Source organism: Pleurodeles waltl, chromosome 12 (genome assembly GCF_031143425.1).
Source record: "Pleurodeles waltl isolate 20211129_DDA chromosome 12, aPleWal1.hap1.20221129, whole genome shotgun sequence".
NCBI classification, from domain to species: domain Eukaryota; kingdom Metazoa; phylum Chordata; class Amphibia; order Caudata; family Salamandridae; genus Pleurodeles; species Pleurodeles waltl.
Genome location: NC_090451.1, coordinates 699,320,399 through 699,334,040, shown reverse-complemented (window position 1 = coordinate 699,334,040; position 13,642 = coordinate 699,320,399). Strand labels below are relative to the sequence as shown.

Below are 13,642 nucleotides of genomic sequence, written 5' to 3'. Positions count from 1 at the left end.
GGTTTTCTGATTCAAATCTCCCTGTTCCTGAACGCTGGAAAGATGGTGATTTTAGCACCACAAACTCTTTGTTGATGCCATTTTCAGGGGAAAAAAACCACCAGCCTTCTTCTGCAGCCCTTTTTTCCAATTAAAAAAAAAACTAAACAAATGTTTTGCTGTATTTTGGCAAATTTCCTGGTCTCCCTCAGGGGAGCCCACAAACTCCGGGTACCTCCAGAATCCCTAGGATGTTGGAAGAAAAGGAGCAAATTTGGCACGGGTAGCTTATGTGGACAAAAAGTTATGAGGGTCAAAGCACAAACTGCCCCAAACAGTAAAAAAAAAAAGCCTGGCACCTGAGGGGGGAAAGGCCTGGCAGCGAAGGGGTTAAGAATTCAACACCTCAGTTTTTCACTTCTGTGCTGTATCTGCAGCCTCAGTCACAAATCTGACTGAGTGCTATTCATTATCAGGCCCGCTATCTAAAACCTGATGATAAAAATGGAAAATAAATACAGCCTTCTCTTAACTTTAAAAGAAAAATGTTACCCCGTGGTAATTTGAATAAACTCGGTGCCATGAGCTACGCTGAAGGTGTCTGGGAGCTACTGGTAGCTTGCGATCGGCTGGTTGGAGATACCTGCCCTAGAAGGGGGACTTATAAACCCAGTGGCCAATTGCTTGATATGAGAGGGTAAAACTTTGCTTTGCTGATCCAAGATTTGATTGACAAAATCTCAAAGCAGTGGCTGGAGCCAAAGCCCACTCTCTGTAAAGTGCACGCAACCGGACTTTTAGGCATCTGCAGCTGTCAAGCCAGATCTAAGAAGAGGAATCTTACTTTGTGCAAAGTAGTCTACGTGTATGGTCCGCAACAAAAGCCAATTAGAACAAGCACACTGACCGAAAGAGGCCGATTTAGCTGCCTCTCATTGAACCCTAAGAGTTCTGTAGTCAAAATTGCCTATCCCCCCTCCTCAACAGGGTTTCCAGATCTCCAGACCAAGTAGAAACTTGATCCACACCCCAGGTTATTTCTAAAGATGCCCTAGAGAGGAATAAAGACCACCACAAAAGCAAATGTTCAGAAAGTACAGTTTATTAGCGGAAGCATGCATTTGTTCCCACATTCCAAAGTCACAAACGTGGAATTCACATTAAAGCATGGAATGTGATATATCCTCAGGTATTAAGCCTCTATCATCGATATATCACTTTAGGAATGCAGAATAGTTTCTCCCTTGTCCTGAAATGAAATGAAACTGTGTGTTTTTTTTTATCTTCAAAATAATCATGATATTTGCCCAATCAGAGAGTCAGATTAACTGAACTTCCTATCTATTTCTTTCTTTTTGGGTACAACCCACACTCTGCTGTCCAATGGCAATGCAGGATCTCTTCATGGTACTGTGAAAGGTGGTCGTTCGCCTTCCAATAGGAATCTGCTTTCATTTTTGTTCTGTTCCATAGCGAGTTCAGTTAAAAAAAGAAAAACCAAAGCCCCAGACTTTAAAGTGTGCTCTGCCTCACTTTCAATCACATTCCCTCCATCAGCCAATCAGAATGTAGCGACTTGTTGGAACGCTGCACCTTTTCTATTGGACAGTGTAACTTATCATATGTCAACAAATGACCATTGCAGTGTTTGTTTGTAGAGTGCTTTCTTATTCACCTGCATTCCTGCTCTGTTGGCAGTAGTTTATTGCGAAAAAGCGAGCAGAAAGCTGTGGCCCCTCTAAAAACTCTAGAGGAATGGAAATATATTATTTTGGATGCTTGCCATAATATATTAGAGAAAAACATCACCCCCCAAACACTACTTCTCAAGAGGCTCTTTTCAATCAGCTGTTATGATGTGAAGTTTTTGTCCAGGTGGTATTTTTCAATAATCTATGTAGGTATGAACTTAATTTTCAGTGGACTATTTTTTTAATGCATTGTTTTGAAGTTCTTCTTGTATACTTATTTTTAGTCTGTGGATTAATAATGCACACCCTTTTAATAGTGAGATTGCCTAGAAGAGACCATTACTCTGCAATCGTTTGACATTGTTCAGTTTTTGTGGAGCAATGTCTCGCATCACCCCAAGAAATGTTTCAATGCCAATAAACATTTTTAGCACCAAACCTAATGCTGCCCTACAACAAGGTATGGGCTTACTGGGCCAATGGTTTGGGAACCATGATAGACCCGGAACTAGGAATGAGAACCTAAAGGTTGTTTAGCTCGTCTGAGGTTGCAAGAGTTCCATCCCTATCTGAAGGGAATCAAACAACTCCACTCTGTCAAGAAACCCCAAATGGCCTTTTTTTTACTTAAAGCACCTGAGTGGTGTCTGGCACTGTGCCACAAACTGTTGAAGTGCAGAAGCATATGCAGATAGCAGTCAGAAAAGAACAAAAAAAAAAAATCAAATAAATTATGAGGATCACTGTCCCCGATAATCGTTTGTCCCCGTCCTCTGTTAAGATTGGAAAGTTGTCTCCGATACATGGTGACACTGGCTCAGAGAGAACATAGTTTCGGAAACCAGTCTAACAGCAGACGATGTCACAGGGAGGATCAGGAGCTGAGAGGAGCTGAAGTCCCGTAGGAAATTGAATAAAATGCTTTGATCCGACACTAGGTGTCATATTAGACGTAATGGTTGGCTAAATGATCTGGGATAGTCTGCTGTACAGCTCCTTAACATTAGTCCATGGATACAGTTCCATCCATGCCTGAGCAAACTCCCATTTAGATTACTTACACATAAATTACATCTGGATATCCTGGAAGTTTGGCATGGTTTGCACTCTATCGTGTGAACCACGACAGTTTGGACAAAGAGGACTTCTAGGATGAATCAATGGACATTTTCGTCTGTCTTCTTTAAAAGAGGACTACAGATGCCAGGAGGTCTTTGGTGGATAGGAAGCAATTAATGGCCCAAGAATGAATGCTCAACAGAGCAAACCTCTGGCTCTTCTGGCCACGCAGGATGAAATCCAGTCCCCTCCTCCAAGGCCCTGCCCTCCTGTGACATCACTCTTGATTGATAGCAGATGCTGCTTTTTGATTTGACGACAGTATAACAGTCATAATTATGGAAGTCACTGCTCCCGATAATTTTCTGGTGTTTTTACATTGGAACGTCATTATCACTTGGCAATAAAGAAAAATCAACATTTATAGTGATCACTGTCACTGATAAATTTACAAGATCATCACATTCTGAGAACCAGACAACAGAAAAGAAAAGTGAGTGAGGGGAAAAGGGGGCTGGGGGCTGTACATGACCCCTTTTGAATAAGAAAGTTCAAGAATTCATGGAATTTATATGTGGGGTAGGGCAGTTGCCTGCAAGTGAGGTGACAACATACCTTCAACTTTATGGGCACTCACGAACACTGTGCAATGTATGTTCTTCACTCAGCTTCATATTTAACAAAGATTGGCATGGCTTCTTTGCATCTTATGCACAAAGGGTGTGAGGATGCAATAACTTGGACAATGTAAGAAGCGGGAGGGGGACTCAAAGGGGAATCGCTATGAAAAGAAAAAAAAAAAACTAATTCTAGAAATTGGCCAGCCCTATGTGTAGGTACTGATGCCCATGCAGTCTCAGCAAGGTGCACCCCCTGAAAAACAGGGAGAAGGCATTACTATGCATGAAGGATTAACTGGAAATTTTAAATTAACCAAGGTCTTGTAAATTACAGCTATATGGAGCTGTAAACTACACATGTGATTACGTGAAGAGTCTCTGCAAATTGGACCGAAGGCTGATACCTTTAAACCCAGCCCCCAGGGAGGTCTTGTGGATAACACTATATTTTTTTGTTACAGATTGTCACTAGGTGCACAAGTTTCCTTTGATGTCTGGTAGTCCTTTAAAAAATAATGTTCTTTTACCCTTTGAGTGATAGCACACCATCAGATATCAGGAAGTGACGTCACACAAGTGTAGTAGCTGAGCAGACCTACGGAAGGCGAGAGGAAGCAACCACAGCTATAACAGTCAGAGGTAGGAATGATGCAATAAGCCACAAGTTTTGTAATACTGACCAATGGCAGTGACTGTAAAAACCCACACACCTTAGTTGTATTAAGGACAAAAGGTATGTCTCAGGTGATGGTGCAGACAGCAGTGCATAATTCTGTTTTCATTATATGTTGTGAAATAAACGTAACAAAACAAACAATCCAGGAAATTGGGAATTCTGCCCTAAAGAGCCAAGAGGCTGGTTTAAACTTGAATATATTTCGACCTGATTTATCCATGTCAATGTCTTTACTTCAGGTTAGTTGTGTCTCACTAAAGGAGGTTCGGTATTGCACTGCATGCTGTGTAGATTTTTATTTTTAAAATGTTTGTGTTGCTTCTGTTATCCCCAAAGGTACTATAGTTAGGCCCTGTGCTATTACTGTTTTAAGGAGTTACAGAGGAATCCTGCTTGCCTCAAATCACTTTCCAAAAATAAATAATATCTTGAATTTTTTTCATACAAATCCAAGCAGTGACTGAAAATCTTTTACTACCAGATGGCAAATTTACCATTTCTGCTGAGGACCAATGGGGTTGGGGGCATTGTATGAACCATCAGATACTTTACACTGTAGCCTGTGGGAATTCCAACCCTACTATGTTGCCTCTATAGATAAACTTGTGGGGGATGCCAGGGTCCTACCCCACACCCCATTTCCATCCTGCACTCACTTCTTTTCTAGAAATTGTTGTCTATGTCCCAGACGTCACCGCTGAGGGCATTGGCTGCCCCCTGCAGTGTCCAGGTCACCAGAGCCAGCTGCCTGCGGAAAACGACTTCTTTGAACTCTGTTGGATTAGTCTTCAACAGGTTGAGATGGTCAACAAGCGCGGACAGGGTGTGGCCTCCCTGCCCATGGATGATGTGGCGGAATGGACTCTGTATCGCAGAGACGTACTGGGACAAGAAGTAAAACTCCACCTGCAGGGGGAGATAGTCAATGAGATAAGGAGGGTGATAAAAGCTGGGCAATGCAGCCATGGCTGTCCCCTTTACCATCACTCCACACTCCTGCACACTCACACTTTATATCCCTGCCTTCCACCACTCACAGGCTCAGCCAGCTTGACTCCTTCACTTCCCTCACATTTGCACTATCACTCTAGGCAGCCCCATGCAACGCCATGGCCTACAGTACTCTCACAGACTCTCACACTCCGTTGCAAACCAGCTCATGTACCTACGCACACTCAGATTCCCACACTCCCTCGTTTGGCACTCACCCTCATGATGCGGACATTGAACATGTGGATCAGTTTTTCGTCTTTTTCGTCTGAGCTTAGGATGGCATTGTTTAGCTTTTCAGCTGCACGTGCATAGTCTCCACGGGCTGTGTACATCCACTTTAGGGTCAAGCCACGTCCCTTCAGTAGAGGAGGAAGGAAGAGGATGAAAAGGAAAGAAGGTTATCAAACTAGAAGGATGCAACACAGTCACTCATTTGGGTGTCTTGTTGTGTGCTTAGCAATGTGGCACGTTGGGTGTCTCTCCAGACATCTCCACGGGTGCATAACTGGCTGGGTTATAGTTCGAATTCTCTTGCGATGTGCCTTATTGAATGTATTCTGTGCTTGGTCTGGTGTTGATCTTTCTGCGTCTCTTGGTGATTACATTATTGAGTAAAAGTGTAAGCCTAGCTGGTTGTCTCACTTCATCTATTGTTGGATCCCTTGTTTGGTGAAATACTGTATGAATTATTGGGAGACTAGGTGCCCACAGTTGCATCCTTGTAGGGTGTCTGGTTTGGTGCTGCTGCAGGTTATGCCATACTTTGCATTAGTACCACATTCCTGCAACTTGCCGTATCATTCCTACCTTTAGTAACTTGGAGTACTCGTTGAAGCTGGAGATGCGTTTGGCCACATCTTCGCTGTAGCAGTTGTAGTCCAGCCTCAGGAGATGGTCGTGGGTGAGCCTCAATACCACCTGCCCTACCACCTCGGCCATGCTCTTGGCAAAGGTGGGCAGCCTGCCCTGGACCATCGAGTTTAGCTTTTCATAGGTGTCCAGCTTGGTGTTCAGGAATGGGTACACTTGTGACTCCTGCATGGAAGATAGCAGAAAGGAATGTATAAAACAGATGCTCATCGGCAAACACGGTCTATAGCTAGTGCATTAGCAGGAGAGTACCCACATAGTGGAATGGGCAGAGGAGTTGAGGGCAAGACTGATGGCCATAGGTGGAGCTTTGTGGGCACTTTTGAGCAGTGCTGGAATATGGAATTAGTAGGATGTGTTGGAGGTCAGGACTGTGATCAATATTCCCAATGCGTTATGTTCCCTTGCTTCTGATATGCAACATTGTTCTCCTCTCGATGTTTGACATAACCTTTGTCTGTGACTTGAAGCTCCTCCTGAGGTTGAGCAAAATTGAGTTTTTAAGGTGCTATGTGGTTTACCACAATCTCAGATGGGTAAAAAAAAAAAAATCTGCAAGATACTGCAAAGAGACTGGTTCAAGCAAAAAGAAAGTCTCTTGGGAAGATATTTTAGGCCTGAACTCTTGCATGTAAAATGACCCTTAATCCTTTTTCTGGCCATGTGCCGCCCAGATCAAAGGGGCAGACAAAGAGGTCTGCTGCATATGTACGCATCAGGGCCAACAGATGTCAGCTGATGAAATAATCTTCCTAATGCCCAGTACCAGTATTTATAACTCCAAAAGCCTCACATGGACCATGCCAATCAATACTGTCAGTGAGGAAGTGTCCCTACTAACCAATACCCCCTTCTCCAAGACCACACAGCCCTACACTCCCAACAGGGAGGATCACCAACCTTCAAATGCAAGTGCTGCCACTTGAATGAGTCATAAGAGTTACTGACCTGCACAACTTTCTAATATTTAAAGCAGACAACAGAAAAAAATGCTTTGCATGACCCTTCTCACTTGGCCTGTCCCACAAATTGTGTTGTAGACTATCCTATTAGAGTAATCAAATGCCAGTCAAGCAATGTTTGTAGATAGGGGTTTTCATCTCCACCCATGTGGATGTTTGTGTTATTTTGGATTACTATCCTACACAAATCCTAATTTACGTTGTATAGTAAATCCTAACCTAACACTTCATGCCAGGTTTGCATCACAAAAGTGACACAAACTCAAAGCAAAGTGTTTAGTAAATCTGGGCATGAGTGTCTGCAGACTGAGATTTATCACCCTCTCAGGACCATGGTTACAGGAACACATGCCAAACTCAGCTATGCATATGGCTACAGTCTGTAGACTGCAATTCTAATGGGGGGATTAATCCCTCCAGTATCTTTCCTAGACTGTCCATGGTCTCAGGCCCACTCACTCAAGAAACAGACACACAGCACCAACCCTATAGGTTTAACATGAACAAAGGATGGTTTGTAGCCAGAGCAAGGTGTCTCATCTTTCTAGGATTATCTCTAGAGGACCAAAGCTACCATTTCACACAGAATCCATCTTTCTGGGTGCACCCACAAACCAGGGAAAATTAAAATGTTTTTTTGGAAGAAGTGATGCAGGGCTGGGTCTCCCTTCCTGCCCCCTCCAAGGGAAAAAGCATGGGAGACCTAATCATGGGTCCCCCTAGGCTGGTACCTTCCCCTAACCATCTAGTTTGGGGAAGTATCTACCTCAGACAGAAGCTAGGGGGCTGACCATTGCCCACCCACTCTTTATAGAGTTGGTGTCTCACATGGTGACCTGCATGTCGCACCTCATATCACTCTCTTTTTGGGGTCTTGTGCACAGTGGCATCTCACACATCTGCCCCCCAGAATAATTAATAGTTTTAGGACACCCAACGCGTTTTCGTCACCCACCAGCAGCTCAGGATGACCAATGGTCCAATTCTTGAGTTCCTTCTGAGATCCTTTCCCCTCTGATAGCTAGCCTAGGCAGAACCTGTTATGCCATTAATTGAGTTTGACCAATGACTTTGTGTTTCAACACTGCGCATATTAGTTGTTCAATGTTCATCAGTTGCACATTACATGTTGTATTCAGTTTAGCTGCCTATTGGCTTTAACGTGGCATTAGACATTACATTCTGTATTCAGTTTAGCTGCCTATTGGCTTTAACGTGGAGTTTGACATTGTAGGTGAGACATTGCAGATGAGCTGTGTTTTTCCACATGATAGACCAAGCTGTGTTTTTTGTGATAAGAGAGCGTATTATTTTGTGTTTACCTCTCAATCCAGCCTGGGAACGAACGAAGTTTGGAGACTTGGCCACTCTCCAAACTCTTGTTTGGTTCCCCCACTGAGCCAGCATGTTTAGACTAAGGGGCCTGTTAGCAGCATTTTAACGGTGTCCCTGGGCAGCAGCGAGGGGAATTTTCCAGGACTTCAGTCAGGAGCAGACGTCAGCTGCCTGACCTCCGGTTTGGGTGGAATATCTCTTTCTCACAGTTGAACAGGAGTCATCAACTTGCTGGCATGAGAAAGATGACAAGCAGTGATAGGCCCTACGGTGATGAAATTTTGACTTTTATTCTTTGCTTTGAAGTTATGCTATAATATAATCACATGTATTTGCTGGGTACATTGCAATTGAGAAGTACTTTGATATATTTTGCTTTCATTGCTGCAACTACTTTTAAACGTGTGCTTCCAACCTACTAATCTCGTCTTTCAGGAACCTCGTGGAGAAGTAATAACAATAAATGTCTTCTTTAAACTAAGAAGTGCATTTCAGAAAAGTTTTGTCAGCTCAGTCATAAGATAAGGAAAGCAAAACATTTTGGCGTTAGTCAGTCTGGGAGTCGAATTGGAGATTGGAGGTGGACGATTTAAAAGTGTAATTGTTTTTGTTGTTTAGAGAATTAAAGAATCACGGCAGACCATGTTTGAAAATGCATGTGAAGTTAAACTGCCTTATGGTGCTGTGAGAAACATGTTTTCTTGTTTATCAGGACTTTGTGAGTCTTGGGATGAGTGCTTGGATAAAGGAAAAGTGTTTTCATATTCAGAAAATCTGCTTTTTGAAAGAAATGATGTCCGTTTTGTTCTTGACAGAAGGGTTTGGATAATTTTGTCTGCTTACAGAATAATGCATGAGAGATGTAGGCAGTTAGAACATGAGAATAAGAATTTACGTGAGCAAATTAGCCAGACCAAATTGTTGCAAGATAAAATTTAAATTTATAAAGCTGTTGCAGGAGAATATGGCTTTCCCCATTCCAGTACTGAGGAGGTTAAAAAAGATGGGGGCCAGTGTGAGCCTCTTGAGCAGAGCGTAGATCTCTGTGTGCAGAGCAGCCCACGGTTGTTGGCAGTTGAAGTGCATTCCTTAAAAGATTACACTGAGCACGAAGTTGAGAATGCTATATTCAGACCGCTTTTGCAAAGTACGATGAATTCGGACAAGGCAGAGGTACTGTCACAAAATGTGCAGTTTATGGGAATTCAGTGGAATCCAGAAAATAGACAGATGTTGTCACAGGTAAAACAAAAGATTTTAGAGTTTTTTACTATTTGCACTAAGCAAGAGGCACCGAGTTTTACAAGCTTGTTTGATTTTTGGAAACAGGATAGCCCTCATCCGAGTAAAATCTTAACACTTTGGTACAAAGTAACTAGGAAAAAACATGAGTTTGAAGGGAGTGAGAAGCAGCTGCGTGCTTTTGATTTGGCAAATGAAATAATTCAACAGACTTTAGATTTGTGTGCAGTGCAAGAGGGAAACACTGATTTACATGTAAATCAGAATCAGGAGAGGACAAGGGTGCCCCTGGACCTTTGGACTAGAAAACTATCTGACTTTGTGGAGCGCTGTACTCCTTTTGAAAAACAGCTTTTGACTTGTTATTGGGCTCTAGTGAATACTGAGCAAATGACATTAAATGATAATTTAATTCTGGAGCCTGAACTGCCAATCATGCAGTGGGTGATGAGTTCACCTAAATCTCACAGTATAGGACAGGCACAGATTAGAGAGATGCACATTCCCTTAGATGTGATACAAATTGTGATTTTGCAATGTCCTATTTGTCAGCACACACAACAGAGATCTGTCCCACAAACAGTGAAAGATCAGTTGGGGAGAGGACAGTTACCAGGACAGATATGACAAATTGATCAGGTTTTAGGGCGAGGCACTGCTGCAGATTACCAAGGAGAAATCAAAATTATGCTGATAACTAGAAGAGAATCTTATTTATTCATACAGATTGGAGACAGAATTGCCCAACTCGTCATAAGTGCCGTGAATGGAGGTTTGGTAAGGAAAGAGTCTGCCCCAGCCCCTCTGACAGTGCAAGGAAAGGGAAGCTGTGGTGCAGCAGATAAAAACCTCAGTGCTAAAGTGTGGGTTGAATCCCCAGGTGACCCTCCAGAACCTGCAGAAATGATAGCAAAGGATCCCAACAATGTTCTGTTGATCATGAAACCAGGAAAGGAAAAATGGGAACATATTCCAGATGACAAATGTTATTTGCAAGAAAAGTCATACTGTTTTCTTTTGCAGATCCTACCACGACTCACCGCTGACCATGAGTGTGCTGTGTAGTCTCCCTTCGGGTGTTTGCGTGTGGGGTCAGGGGAGGGACCGCACCCCCAACCTGAACCTGATTGATTAAAGTACAAACCCCATGGATCCATTTTGTGCAATTGGCGCCTTCAGTTCAAGTTCTACATGGTATTAATATAAAGTTTGTCAACTTGTTTGATTACATTCTTCCACTGGAACTAAGCAACATTGCCAGTTAACTGTGTTTTTTCACGTGGAACCCTGACTTTCACTTACATTCCAGCAAACCTTTCAGGTGGACCGTGTACCTTTACATGAGTAGAAGTCATGCTACATCAACTTGCTGTTTAAGAGACACTATTCAATCAGTTATTATCCCAATCAGAGTATATAAGCTTCAGTCTTTTCATTGTAGTGTATCTGATGTGAAAGGTTATGAGATCAATATGTTAATCCACTTCTATTGCTTTACAGTGATTGTTTTTATCATTCAAATCTGATTTGCTTATAATGTTTTTGTTTGAAATAAGAGGAATGTAAACAAAAGTAGTTGGTCATAGGGTGGAGATGTTTTGCCATTAATTGTGTTTGACCAATGACTTTGTGTTTCACCACTGCGCATATTACATGTTGTATTCAGTTTAGCTGCCCATTGGCTTTAACGTGGCATTAGACATTACATTCTGTATTTAGTTTAGCTGCCTATTGGCTTTAACATGGCATTAGACATTACAGTTTGTATTCAGTTTAGCTGCCTACTGGCTTTAACGTGGAGTTCGACATTGCAGTTGAGACACTGCAGATGAGCTGTGTTTTTCCACATGATAGACCAAGCTGTGTTTTTCGTGATAAGAGAGCGTATTATTTTGTGTTTACCTCTCAATCCAGCCAGGGAACGAGCGAAGTTTGGAGACTTGGCCACTCTCCAAACTCTTGTTCGGTTCCCCCACTGAGCCAGCATGTTTAGACTAAGGGGCCTGTTAGCAGGTTTTTTATGGTGGCCCTGGGCAGCAGCAAGGGGAATTTTCCAGGACTTCAGTCAGGAGCGGACGTCAGCTGCCTGACCTCCGGTTTGGGTGAAATATCTCTTTCTCGCAGTTGAACAGGAGTCATCAACTTGCTGGCATGAGAAAGATGACAAGCAGTGATAGGCCCTACTGTGATGGAATTTTGACTTTTATTCTTTGCTTTGAAGTTATGCTATAATATAATCACATGTATTTGCTGTGTACATTGCAATTGAGAAGTACTTTGATTTATTTTGCTTCATTGCTGCGACTACTTTTGAACGTGTGCTTCCAACCTACTAATCTCGTCTTTCAGGAACCTCGTGGTGAAGTAATAATAATAAATGTCTTCTTTAAACTAAGAAGTGCATTCCAGAGAAGTTTTGTCAGCTCGGTCATAAGATAAGGAAAGCAAAACGGGACCATATCCAGGGGCAACTCTTGCATGGTGCTGAGCAGCAACCTCTCAAAAGGTGTTTACTCGCACCATCGCCCCAAAGCAGCCTCCCTTCAACTCACAGAACATTCTGGCTTCAGAAGACTTCTGACTCCCCCCACCCCCAACCTGCCCAATTATTATCTCACACAGCCACACTGGAAGCAAGGCCCTCGCCTGCATGGGAGAGTGCATGCTTCTGCATTGGCTGTATCTTTGGAGCTGCCAAAAACTACGGTCAGTTATTCACTCATATTCTGCAGGTGGGCATTATTTAATGTTAAGCCACAGCTATGTATAGTACCAGGGGTGTAACTTGGTCAGTAACACTGGGGGGGGGGGAGGGTAGGAGAGGGCTGGGCTTCCGATTTTCTAACAATCACGCTGCCACATCATGTTAAAATGCATTTTAAGACAAGTAGGAGAGTCGAAAGGGTGAGAAGGGGTTATTTTTAGGGGCACTAAGCAGGAGGAAACACAATATTTTAAAAATAACCAAGATTTTTGAAGGCTTTCAAAACAGAGAAGGGGAGAGAGGAGTGTGTGTTTCTGTGTATGTGTGTGTAAAAACCCAGGTTAAGTTCCGACAGACACCTCATCATACCCAACAGATAGCATCTATGCACAGCTATTCACTGTAGATTACATTTATTAGGGGGCTGTAACAACTCAAATACAACCCCTGAAGAAGCTACGCCTCTGTGTAGCACTGCAACTTAGGGGGAGTAAGAGGAATGTTCACCCAGCTCAAATTCATTCCACTGCAATGATATACAAAATGTTCCCTCAGCACCACATGCAGCTACTCACTCCACACGAAGAAACCCCCAGAAGCCTCTGAAGGAGGGACCTCTACAAGACTCTTAGGGAGGGGTCTCTACATGACCCTGGGGATTCACCTCTAGAAGACTCTGAAGAAGGGCCTGATACCAGGACTTTGAGAGAGGGGTCTCTGCACGAGTCAGAGGAGGTTCGACAAGACTCAGAGGTGGAGAACTTTACAGGACTCTGAGAGAACACTCATGTTCTTTGCACTAAAATACATAAGAAGTGGCCTTGTTTAAGATGCGCTTTGATACATTTTGACTCCCTCACTAACATTCTTGAAGTTCTAGTTTCCTTGTAAAGTCACATAAAGCACACTCACCTCTGTGAAGGAGAACTCAACGGCGGGCACACCTCCGAAGGCAGTGAAGGGATAGGCACCGCTATCAATGGTCAATGGCCGAAGCCTACAGGGGGAAGATAGAAGAGATGATCTGATTGGACACTGGAGACAACGGATGTGACATGCATGCACAGTCCATTGATCTCATGCACAGGCAGGAGGATACACACTGTCCACCCGACAATCACTTGAGACTCAGTCTGGTCGGTCTAAGCCAGCCATCTCACCATTGGAGCAAAAATATCAATTTCGGTGCATAGGTGAGATGACACAAAATTGATGTGGGTTATTAGTGATAACAATTGAGTGCTATTAACATGGAGCAATGTAGACTAAGGGGCATTAAAGATAAGAATGGAGCTGTTCCGGGCCTATCCTCCCGAGAAGCGCATTTATGATATTCAGGCTATGATACCCGTAGGAAGCAGGCCAGTGTGTGGTGGACATCTATGGTGTTTCACCTTATACTAGGACCAGGCAAACTCCAATTAGTGTTACAGTATCTAGACAGCCAGAGCTCTCTAGGGTAGCTTTGGTGAGCTGGCAAGCTTATTTAGAAGGCACGTGAAGCACTTGTG

The 13,642-nt window shown here is 43.2% G+C and overlaps 1 protein-coding gene across 1 annotated transcript in view; it reads right to left on the bottom strand.

Moving 5' to 3' along the window:
* Positions 1-1,065: 1,065 nt before the first annotated feature.
* Positions 1,066-13,642, bottom strand: part of TFR2 (transferrin receptor 2) — a 126,184-nt gene continuing 113,607 nt past the window's right edge. Inside the window, exons 16-19 of the mRNA XM_069215628.1 lie at positions 13,044-13,128; positions 5,826-6,053; positions 5,234-5,374; positions 1,066-4,931 (exon numbers count right to left, since the gene is read on the bottom strand). Coding sequence (XP_069071729.1) covers positions 4,689-4,931; positions 5,234-5,374; positions 5,826-6,053; positions 13,044-13,128 — 697 coding nt within the window. The 3' untranslated portion in view covers positions 1,066-4,688. The remainder of the gene's footprint in view (positions 4,932-5,233; positions 5,375-5,825; positions 6,054-13,043; positions 13,129-13,642) is intronic.